The sequence below is a fragment of the Carassius auratus genome, chromosome 30 (genome assembly GCF_003368295.1).
Source record: "Carassius auratus strain Wakin chromosome 30, ASM336829v1, whole genome shotgun sequence".
Lineage (NCBI taxonomy): Eukaryota > Metazoa > Chordata > Actinopteri > Cypriniformes > Cyprinidae > Carassius > Carassius auratus.
Genome location: NC_039272.1, coordinates 7,236,365 through 7,248,547, shown reverse-complemented (window position 1 = coordinate 7,248,547; position 12,183 = coordinate 7,236,365). Strand labels below are relative to the sequence as shown.

Sequence of the window (12,183 nt, the reverse complement as noted above, 5' to 3'; positions counted from 1 at the left end):
AGACACCGGCTATAATTATTCCACATGCAACCTCTTGATGGCCATCACCATGAGGAGGAAAGTGGCGTGAGCAGTGAGGAAATAATGGGAGAGAGGAGGAAGATGGATTGCTCTGCACAGGAATTCATGTGAGCGATGTGTTATGATGATGCTCAGAAAGCAGCATCAATTAGACTCATTTTAATATGCCAAGTTGCTATCAGAGTCCTTAAATGCAATTTGAGTTCTTTGGGAAGATACATTAACCTTATAGAGTCATCTATACAATTGCCAAAACCCCTGGGACCTCATTATGCAACATTCACTTTCTAGAACATCTTAAAAAGTGTGATTATGCACTAGAAATGGCTCATGCATTCATTCAAAAGTTCAGGCGGATAGTTTCTAAGAATCCACAAGCCCAGCTCCTTAGAGGTTTTCACAGCTCCACTTATCACTCCACTAAAAGGCGTCAGAGACTTCGGGCTTTATTCAACAATGCAGAATAAACCGCGAGACATACTTAAAAAGATTAATTCAAGCAAATTTTATTGAAAGTCACATTAATGTTACTACAAAACCAGAGCTACATTAGCTGGAGCACAGCAGTCCATCTTTAGCAACATCCTGAAAAGGCCGATTAGCAAAGAGGTGTGATTGTGAGGTATTTCAAAATGACTACTGGCAACTAAAAGGCGGTTTTTTATAAATTAATGGCAGACATTTGTTAATTATGACAACATTAATGCTAAAAGTTTTTTTTCTTTTTTTTTGTTTTATCTTCCCGAACAGTAATAAAGATCAAACTTGAACTACACATTTAAAACAGAGGTTTTCAACAGCTAAAAGTTCATTATGAACATAACTTAAAAGACAAATGAAACTTCAAGTAGTGGTCAAGACCAGGTCTCCCTTATTTAAAAAAATTCTACCTGCAAGGTAATGTGGCTATTGTAGAATAGCCTGAGGTACTCAGGGTAAAAGCTTCTGTTGTACTTAAGGCAACACTTTAATAAATAATCATTTCATTGGTACTTATTATCATTAAGAAATAATGTCAGCATTACACAAACCTCATGCTTTTTAAAAGAGAAAGCAGATCCATAATAATACCAAATGTTCATTTCTTCTTGGAAATTTGGGCTCATGATAATATTGTAATGTAAAAACAATTAAAATGTGCATATAAAAGTTTTTAGAAACAATGCATCTACTAGAGATGAACGTCCAGCTTCATCTGCCAGTCAAACATTGATAATCTTTGACAAATTCAAAAGCTAGCCATTTCCTGAAGTCACTGTAATATACTCCTAAATTAAAAACATTTTAAAAAATTTGATTGCCAACAGTAAGAGTCCTCTCCATGTACCTTATGAACTATTATAAAATATATAAGAAATGACTAATAAAACAAACTTGCTTGATCCCATAAGTCACAGAATGAACTAAAATGGTGAAAAACAATGGAATGTGCAGGTGGAGATCTCCTACCTTGATTCCATCTATTATCAAACGTTTTATCAAACCTCTCCTTTTTTTCATGCCTAAAAACATTTAGTGCAACTAACTCACTTTATGTTAACACACAGTGTGAACTTTTTCTATACTAATCACAATTAAATAAAAAAAAAAATTAAGATGCAGCCTCTTAAGCCCGATTGTCCACTTCATCCATCCCCATACCTGATTGTGCTTTTTGACTCTTCAGGTGTGAATGCTTAAAGGATATTTTGGGCTGTTCTTGTTCCAGGTCAAAACGGATGGGGTCTGGAGCCCAGCTGTCAGATTCTGCTACAGGAACAGGCAGGTAGCCTCCGTCACGAGGTAGACACATACACCATCCAGCACCTGAGAGGTCCAGTTCTCTGTACTTGAAACCGGCACGTTTCAGGATCTTAAAGTCCACCATGTCTTCAGATTCACTCATCTCCACCAAAAGATTCCAGAAGATACAGCTCAGGAGAATACCAAGGAGCTAAAAGAAACATTAACACATGTGAAGTGTCAAGATATGTCTTTTGGAGATGAAGTGCAAAAAAGTCACCAAATAGATAAATACACTGCCATTCAAACGTTCGGGGCAAGTTTTTTTTTTTTTTTAAGAAATTAATACTTTTACTTGACAAGGACACATTAAATTGATGCAAAGTACAAGTTTCACAAGATTTATATTTCAAATGAATGCTGTTCTTCTGAATTTCCTTTACATTAAAAAATCCTGACAAAAAAAATTATGACAACTTGTGAGAACCGTACACCGTACATTTGTTTTTTTTGTTTTTTAAATCAAAGCACATAAGACATAGTGTGCACTGTGCATGTACAGTATATGTGCTCACCAATTTTATTTTTTTGAATCAGAAGGGTAACATCTATTATTTTAAGTTTTATTCTAATATATTCATAAATATTCACATAATTCTAATCTAAACTATTTTCAAAGCAGAGTCACAGATCCAAATCTATAGTTTTCAACTTGTCATTTTCAAAAAATCTATTTTTACGTAAAACATATATAAAATATACAGTAATACTGTGCATAAACAGGAGCAGATCATTAATCCAACCATACTTTGATTTACTAGACTGGGTCTTTGTCACACACTATCATCATATTTGTGCAAGAGGACTGTTCCTCTGCTCTAATTAGAGGATTAATGCATTAATGGAGGAATGTGCCGGCATGGCCATGTGGCTGTATTTAATGTGACCTCTTCCCTCAACTCAGCAGACAGAAAAAGAGAGAGACAGATGAGCAGGCTAGTTATTTTGTCAAAAAGATTCCAAAGACTGGGCAGCAGCTTCTCCGAGAGTCATTCGCCCCTCATTGGGCATTTGCATCTGGTCAGTGCAGATGTCCGTTTTCTATAATTTATTGTTTGCCAGAGGATTCTCTAATGAGGGAAGAGTCAAACAGAATAGGTAGTAGGCAATCAAAATGGAAATGTGGAATGCCAGGGGAGCAGAGGGAAAAGTACACGATGAAGAGATACATATATTTCAGGGTAGGATGATATAAATAATAAACAGTAAACACAAGAAGGAAAAGAGGATCATAAAACCTGTGGTAGTCCAACCGCACAGCAGATTCCAATAGTAGCTCCAATGTTGTCCCCCATCCACAGGTTCACAGCATGGATACAGCCACGCACATGAATTATGCCATCTAAAGTTTCACGCTGTAATACAGAAGAGAGAAAGAAATCTAATTCGGTATAAGGTAACAGGTAATGCTCAGATTTTATGACGGAAACAAGGTTCAAAAATCACAACTAGAGTCCATCGTAATGGCATAATAGATGTGGTGCTTGTAATGGCTCTGATGTTATTTGCTTGGTTTTTATCTATGGAACAAACAACTGAATGGCGCCACCATTACAGATGATTGCACTTGAAAATGGCTATTGGAGGTTTTGTTTTCCTGTCACATCTTCTCCTTTAAAGATAATCTCAAGTGTCAAGGTCCGCCAAATGATTCTCTCCAAGTGCATGGCTGGGTATGAGAGCCAGTATTATGTAAAATGACACAAGTCATTTAACATTAGTCAGTGATGGCTGGTTGCAGGCCATTGCGAGAATGTGGACTTCAGAGAGCTCCATTTTACCTGCTGTTTGAGAGTTTTGTAGCCGCAGAGTGTGTTCACAACTTCTCCGACCTGAAAGAAATTAACACACAGGACTCACTAGTAAAACTAATTTTTGATGAAATTCGAGAGCCTTTGAGCCTGCATAGACAACAACACGACTGAGATGTTCAAGACCCAGGAAGGTAGTAAAGACATTATTAAATAAGTCCACGTATAGTCCTATAGCAACCATAATTTTATAAAGCTCTCGGATTTCATCTTAATCCGTGTTCCAAAGATGAACATAGGTCTTTCGGGTTTGGAATGACATGGGGGTGAGCAATTAATGACAGACTTTTAATTTTTGAGTGAACTATGAGTAATATATTTTATAATATATATAAAATATACTAATAATATATTTTACTTTTTTGCAGGAAGATTTTCTCTCAAAACCTGGTTAGAAAAACGCTACAAAATTCAGCAGATTACTGAATGTCTGCACCTATCGTGTGCCATTTTTGGAATTTTGTGCTATTAGGATTGCAGATGATAAGCAAACATCTGAAGTCAAATATCGGCAATCTTTGATTCTTAGCCTGAAAAGCCTTGTGCTCTCTCACTGCGGTAAACTGTCATACCAAAAGGAGAACTTTGCATTAGTGCCCAATCAACATTTATTAACTAAGAGAGAGAGAGAGAGAGAGAGAGAGAGAGAGAGATGCTCATGAACAGTAGAGCAGACTCTATGCTGTGCAGGGCAGGTAAATTAAATTCTCTCTGTCATGATGCACTCTCCCACTGACTCATGGGGAACAGCATTTACTAGAAAGCTCTGTAAACCCACCAGAAAAAAGCTCAGAATTCAGCTCCCTGTAACTCGCAGACCTGTGGGTCAGACTGCTTTCATTGCAAACAGAAAAAAAGCACATTCTTTTCAGCAAGAAATTATTACTGGTGAAATTCATGAAAATGGCCTGTGATGCAGGCTTTTCTCATCAGACTACCATGTACAGGGCGACGTATGCGCTGATTAATGTATCATGACTGGGCAAAGTGAACAGGATGACTAACACTTTGTCGGATGCAGCAGGTGTAGGGAACACCGCAGGCCAAAGGACTCGTGCCATTGCAGAAGTGGTACTGGTTTACTTCCCAATCCTTGTACTCATCTCCTCCACAACAAGACAACTGAAAAGACAAAGCGAGATTGTGATAACAAAAAACAGATTAAAAAAAGGGAATTTTAATTTTAATATAAGTGATACTTTCTTCTTAACATTAATGATAATGATAATAATAATAATAAATATGACTATGCAGTATTTTATATACTAAAAATTATCACAAAATATTGAAAATATAAATATATTACATTACTACCATTCCAAAGGTTGGGGTCAGTAAGAATTTGTTTTGTCTTATGCTCAACAAGGCAGCATTTGTTTAAAAAATACAGTAAAATCTGTAATATTGTGAAATATGATTACAATTTAAAATAACTCCATTTAAATTCACACACACACACACACACACACACATATAAATAGCAATTATGTGCCAGTGTTATGAGAAAACTGCCATTTTTGTGCATGAATGAAACTGTAATTGACAAAATATATTTTACTGCCTGAAAGATGGAAATTATTTATGGCAGTTGTGACATGGTCCACATTAGCGTGGGTGTATAATTCACTTAGATTCCAGTAATAAAGTTGGTTAGCTACCTTCTCTTGCACGTAGTCCAATATGTTTTTGAAGTCCAGGTCATCATAGTAGTGCTTGATTCCTTCTCGTATACTGTTCTGAAACAATTTGATTGTCTAAAGACAAAGAAAAATGTAACTCATTAACAGCAGACCATACAACTCAACAGTGCCCCTGCTCTCAATGTTTCTTTACGTCTTACCGTCTTTTCAAAGATCAGGGCAATGATGAGGGCAAGAGCCTGGAGAGCCAGCAGAACACACAGCACACACAGGAACTGCACAAAGAGTTTAGAATCACAGCACAAAAAAATCCACCAGTAACATGGTAGAAGAGGATCTTTTCTGAATAAACACACACACACGACCAGACAAGCAACACTCACCATGTGCAGCAGAGTCTTGTTATCCCTGAGGGATCCCACCATACCCATCACAGACACAATGAACATGACGAGACCCAGCAGTATGAGGACCACAGCAGGAGCTAAAAACACCCCCTCCAGGGTCCGATTCTTCTGCCTCTCCACTTCTGCATACACTCCGATACAAAGCACGCACAGACCAAGCAACTAAGGGGACAGGAGCAGGTCTGGTAAAACATCTCTACAAGTCACATCAGCTTACATCATTTCATAACATAATGTTTAAGTGATTAAACCAGAAATGCAGCAAAGATATAAAGTTGAAATCAATGTTTCAATGCACAGCCAATTCAAGCAGAACATTCATCCATTGTAAAATCAAACAATGAATAATTTGTGTTCCTCACATTAATCCCTATAAGACGACAGACATAATTCTTAAGAGTGCTGAGCTAAAACGCACAACTAATGTAAATGCAATGACGCAGATCATAAAGAAGATGGATGCAGCGTCTTAATATCAATTTGTGTCCTAACAAAAGACTATATTAGCACACAGCATACTAATTGAAACCACTTCATTCTCAATTTTCTTCCCTGACTGTTCTTCCTGGAAGGTTAATGTAATAAATCTTGTTGGATGATTAACTTTGTCATCTGTCAATTTCAGATTCCAGACATCTTCATTTATTTTCTGTTCACTGATAAATGGCAGTGTTTTAGTGAAGTGTAAAAACTATGAGTCAATCTTAAAGGGATAGTTCCCCCAAAAATGAAAATACCAGCACAAAAGATGATAGGGATGTAACGATTCACTCAACTCAAGATGCGATACAATTTATGATATTGATTTCATGATACGATTTTCTCATTTAAAAAAAAAAAAAATTATTAAATATTATAAATTCTAAATGAAAAGGTGTCCTTTTATTATCGCTTGGACATAATGTTACAAATTTCTTTGTGAAATTTAAATGTGTTATATAACAAAACTATCCTGAAATTTTAAAACAAACCCCAAACTAGATAAATAAGTAACACAAATAAAAGAAACAGCAGCCATGTAGCAGTGAACGGGGCTTTACTCCTACCACCAACTGTATCGCGATTTGTTTTACATCTCAAACGATTTAAATTGTCTCATATATGTATTGATTTTCAACTGGCTCAGGGTGTATTGTTACATCCCTAGATTTTGAAGAATGTTTGTGACCAAACTGTTTTGATTACTATTGACTTTTTTTGGTTTCCAACATCCTTCAAAATGTCTTCTTCGTAGTCATACAAGTTTGGAATGACATGAGGGTGAGAAAGTTTTTATTTTTGAGTAGACTGTTCCTTTAAGAGTAAAGAAGGGTAAGAGAAAAGATGATTTGAAGAGTATCCTGAGAGACTTTTCTGCTTGTATCATCATGTTCCAAAAGCCCTAATAGTCAAGATACTTCCATAAGGTATAAGACTTATTGCATTCCCTATAAGAAAACATTACACTAGTGAGTCAAGCAGAACAGTGTTTCTTTTTAAAATAAAATAAATTCTAATAGTTGGTGGTTTAAGAAAAAGATCACTGTTAAAAAATAAAATACAGTAATAAAACTAGTTTAATTAGATATTCTTTTTTAAATGCCCCCCCAAAATTGGGTGTGTGGGTGTCCTCACTCTTTAAAATCACGGTCCATATAAGAGTATATCTGAATGTGTTATTGTGTTCATGCCATTACTTGAATGTGCTGTTCATTTTTTATACATTTTTGCCATAATCTATCACTACCCATTTACATTAACATATGATTATTAATATAGGCAGAATACAATAAATATCCAGTGTTGGCCAATTAATGTCCGATATTTTCTTCATATATATATATATATATATATATATATATATATATATATATATATAAGGATGATGAAGAAAAAATAGACAATACAATTTCAATATTATAGTCTCTAACTATTTCCAAAAAACTATATAAAAACAAATCAGTGTAAATACAGAATCTCGTAACTGTCGTCATTACCATGTGAGTGTTACAGTTACAGAAACAACAACGTCCAGTGCCTTTAAATCTCTCAGAGACGCGTCTATTGCTTTACTGAGACACAAAGCTCATCTGTGAAATTTTAAAGCTAAAACTAGCATGTAATCTCTAAACGATCCTGTAAATGCGGTCGAAGTTAAAAGATATTTATTAACACCCTCTATACATTCAACACAAACACAAGAGCGTATTCATTCAGGGCGAGTGTGTGTTGGTCTGCGTGTTTATGTGAGAGAGAAACAAAGCAACGCTGGGACAGCATTCATTTTAAACGAACACTTACCGAGAAAAGCATTGAATAGACATTTAGAGAGAATTTTAAAAAATAATAGAAGTGAATTGTTTTTCTCCATTCTTCGTAAGACGGCATGGTGACCGCATTAATTCGTTTCAGTTAGCCTGAGATTTTCATGTAACGTGTTCAGATGTTAGCCGTTGCCGCTAAGATTCAATGAGCCTTTGTTCTAAGAGAGACGACAGTCTGTTTTAAAAAGCCTAAGACCCGTCTGAATGCATAATGAGTACTTCCATCAAATGTTCAGCTTCGCTGTCGACTCCAATAAATTGTTTTGAAAAGCGCATCAGCAGCTGAAAGGTGTACTCTCATCACAATAACAACTTCCGTCCCGCCGATCAACGGTCTGGACAAACCTTTTAAAGGGCCAGCACAAATAAAATGACACCGACAGAAGATAGATAGATAGATAGATAGATAGATAGATAGATAGATAGATAGATAGATAGATAGATAGATAGATAGATAGATAGATAGATAGATAGATAGATAGATAGATAGATAGATAGATAGATAGATAGATAGATTTTGTTATCATTAAAATTATTACAATAGGCTATTATTAATAACATTAGCCTATATTAACAATTGTTAATCTTAGTTCATGTTAATTTCAGCATTCATTTATGCATTATTAAAATTAAAATGTGTGCTTGTCAACATTATTTAGGCTACTGCACTGTGAATAAAAAAAAAAAAAAAAAAAAAAACGAACATTGCAAGATTGTATTTTTGTTAACCAACATTAACAAAGATTAATAAATACTGTATAGGCTAAATGTATTGTACATTGTTCGTTTATGTTAGTTAATACATTAAGTAATGAATGACACCTTATTGTTAAGTGTTACCATTATGTTTATCTGGCTAAGCTCCTTAACTATTGGCTATTTATGGATTATTAAATAATGTTTATGCTTTAATTGATTAATAAAATGGTATACTTCCATTGACACTCTCTTATCTCTGCCTAAACTCTCAGCCTTCCACTGCAGTGCAAACAATCTATTTAAAATACATTTAGAGTATTAGTCTCTGTCATGTCATTGACATGTTAATTGACGCATGGCTGAGTGAATTCTTTTACTGCACTCTTATTAAGTGTGATTTTTTTGTTGTAAAGTTAGTAACAGGTGCAATATGGCATAGATTTGCACCATGAAGGATACAATCAATATTTTAATGAATAATTGAATGGTACATATTGAACCACTGAAAAATAGAAAAGTATTTAACTTTACACCTTGGTCAGGTTGTACAGTGTGTTGAATTTATATATATATATATATATATATATATATATATATATATATATATATATATATATATATATATATATATATATATATATATATATATATATATATATATATATTCACCTAAAGGATTATTAGGAACACCATACTAATACTGTGTTTGACCCCCTTTCGCCTTCAGAACTGCCTTAATTCTACGTGGCATTGATTCAACAAGGCGCTGAAAGCATTCTTTAGAAATGTTGGCCCATACTGATAGGATAGCATCTTGCAGTTGATGGAGATTTGTGGGATGCACATCCAGGGCACGAAGCTCCCGTTCCACCACATCCCAAAGATGCTCTATTGGTTTGAGATCTGGTGACTGTGGGGGCCATTTAAATACAGTGAACTCATTGTCATGTTCAAGAAACCAATTTGAAATGATTCGAGCTTTGTGACATGGTGCATTATCCTGCTGGAAGTAGCCATCAGAGGATGGGTACATGGTGGCCATAAAGGGATGGACATGGTCAGAAACAATGCTCAGGTAGGCCGTGGCATTTAAACGATGCCCAACTGGCACTAAGGGGCCTAAAGTGTGCCAAGAAAACATCCCCCACACCATTACACCACCACCAGCCTGCACAGTGGTAACAAGGCATGATGGATCCATGTTCTCATTCTGTTTACGCGAAATTCTGACTCTATCTGAATGTCTCAACAGAAGTCGAGACTCATCAGACCAGGCAACATTTTTCCAGTCTTCAACTGTCCAATTTTGGTGAGCTCATGCAAATTGTAGCCTCTTTTTCCTATTTGTAGTGGAGATAAGTGGTACCCGGTGGGGTCTTCTGCTGTTGTAGCCCATCCGCCTCAAGGTTGTGCGTGTTGTGGCTTCACAAATGCTTTGCTACATACCTCGGTTGTAACGAGTGGTTATTTCAGTCAAAGTTGCTCTTCTATCAGCTTGAATCAGTCGGCCCTTTCTCCTCTGACCTCTAGCATCAACAAGGCATTTCTGCCCACAGGACTGCCTTATACTCGATGTTTTTCCCTTCTAACATCATTATTTGTAAATGGTTGTGCGTGAAAATCCTAGTAACTGAGCAGATTGTGAAATACTCAGACCGGCCCGTCTGGCACCAACAACCATGTCATGCTCAAAACTGCTTAAATAACCTTTCTTTACCATTCTGACATTCAGTTTGGAGTTCAGGAGATTGTCTTGACCAGTACCACACCCCTAAATGCATTGAAGTAACTGCCATGTGATTGGTTGATTAGATAATTTCATTAATGAGAAATTGAATAGGTGTTCCTAATAATCCTTCAGGTGAGTGTGTGTAATATATATATATATATATATATATATATATATATATATATATATATATATATATATTGTCTAAAAGGCTTTTTTTCAGCTATACAATCAATATATTTGTTGTGCCATTCCACATTCTATTAAATTTAGTTCACTCTTGCAACACTGGATAGATGGACAATAATAAACAAACCACTTCTTAATTTTTATTTGAAGTATTGAATTGATTTGTACATGTCTAGATGTAGAGACACTGAGTTTATCATTTTTAACATACATAAAGGTCCTGACGCATTAGACTGTAGCTCTTCTAATTCACTATTTTTCTCTCAAGGTACATTAAATGTGATCCTTGTGGATGGCAGTTGGTGTGTGAAATTAAATTTCTGATTTCTTTCTTGTCAACAACCAGTGGTCAGCCAAATCTTGATTTGTTCAGCAGAGCTCCCTGCCAGAGAATATTATGTTGCTATGATCAAAAGGTAGAGTACAGGATAGACAAAAGACGAGAGTATTAAAAGGATTGCCAAATATTTTCAGCATTGCATTTAATCTTTTGGGTGATCCAATTTCCCCAAGATAATCTTGCCCGGTTTAATAAAATAAAATATCTTATACAATCCACAAAACTACAATAATGCAAATATAAAATAAATAAATAAATAAATAGATAAAATAATCAAGGAAATGAAAATATGCCCATGTAGGTGAAATTAAATGTTGTCAACCCAGATGCTGTCATGATACATGGTTAATTAACACTGATGTGTTGTCACAGCACATCACAATTACATGCTTCTCTAAGTCCCACAAAGGTTCTTGGAGGAATATGCAATTCATGTAATGCATTTGATGCTCTTTCCAACCCTCCTAAACCCACTGAACTGATTATCATAAAAGAGGTCCACAACAACATCATTTGCATGCCTGCAGAGTCCTTTTGTTAAGTTTTTCACACAAGAAGAAAACAAACTAACTCTAATAGTGAAAAGAAGATAGCACTATAAATCTTTTCTCTATTATGTGATTATCTAAAAAAGGTGTTAATTTTACTCATCACAGAGCTACAGAAACAAGTCGATTCAAACGCAGAAAGAATCAAGGCAATTAACAACACCTCACAGCAAAAACAGAATATGTAAAAAAAAAAAAAAATCCAAAATGTAACCCCCCCCCACCCCCTACACACACAAACGTAAATGCCTATAGCAATGCAGTGCTGGTTGAAGGAGTGATTCACTAAAATGCTGAAAAATTGCTCGGTAAAGGGCAGTTCCCTGGGCTTACTCTGAATCATAGCATCAAAACATCCCCTGTTACATGGACACATACACTTGAATAATGCGTGCATTCTGTATGCTGAATGATGACAGGAAAATTATGCCCAAAAGAATGAGAACACCCTGTACAAAGCAAGCAATGTCCATAATTTGAATGGTCTCCACAAATCCTTATCCAAGAACCCCGTGAAAAACCTTTAGGATAAAATAGAACAGCATGTCAGGCTGCATGGTCCTGCATCTTGTTGAACATATAAAACATACCCCCCAAGAATAAATAAATAATCCCTTCCTTTGCAGCCATAACAGCTTACACTCTTCTGGGAAGGATTGCCACTAAATGTTGGAACATGGATTTAGGGATGTGTGCCCATTCAGAGCATCAGTG

The 12,183-nt window shown here is 35.7% G+C and overlaps 1 protein-coding gene across 1 annotated transcript; it reads right to left on the bottom strand.

Moving 5' to 3' along the window:
- Nucleotides 1–1,487: 1,487 nt before the first annotated feature.
- On the bottom strand, nt 1,488–8,297 carry LOC113049047 (tetraspanin-15). The gene is made up of 8 exons (XM_026211073.1): nt 7,942–8,297; nt 5,638–5,823; nt 5,455–5,529; nt 5,273–5,368; nt 4,620–4,736; nt 3,585–3,635; nt 3,042–3,158; nt 1,488–1,954 (listed from the first exon to the last, which is right to left on the bottom strand). The coding sequence occupies exons 1-8, from the start codon at nt 8,026–8,028 to the stop codon at nt 1,628–1,630; spliced, it is 1,056 nt and encodes a 351-aa protein (XP_026066858.1). The 5' UTR covers nt 8,029–8,297; the 3' UTR covers nt 1,488–1,627.
- Nucleotides 8,298–12,183: the final 3,886 nt, after the last annotated feature.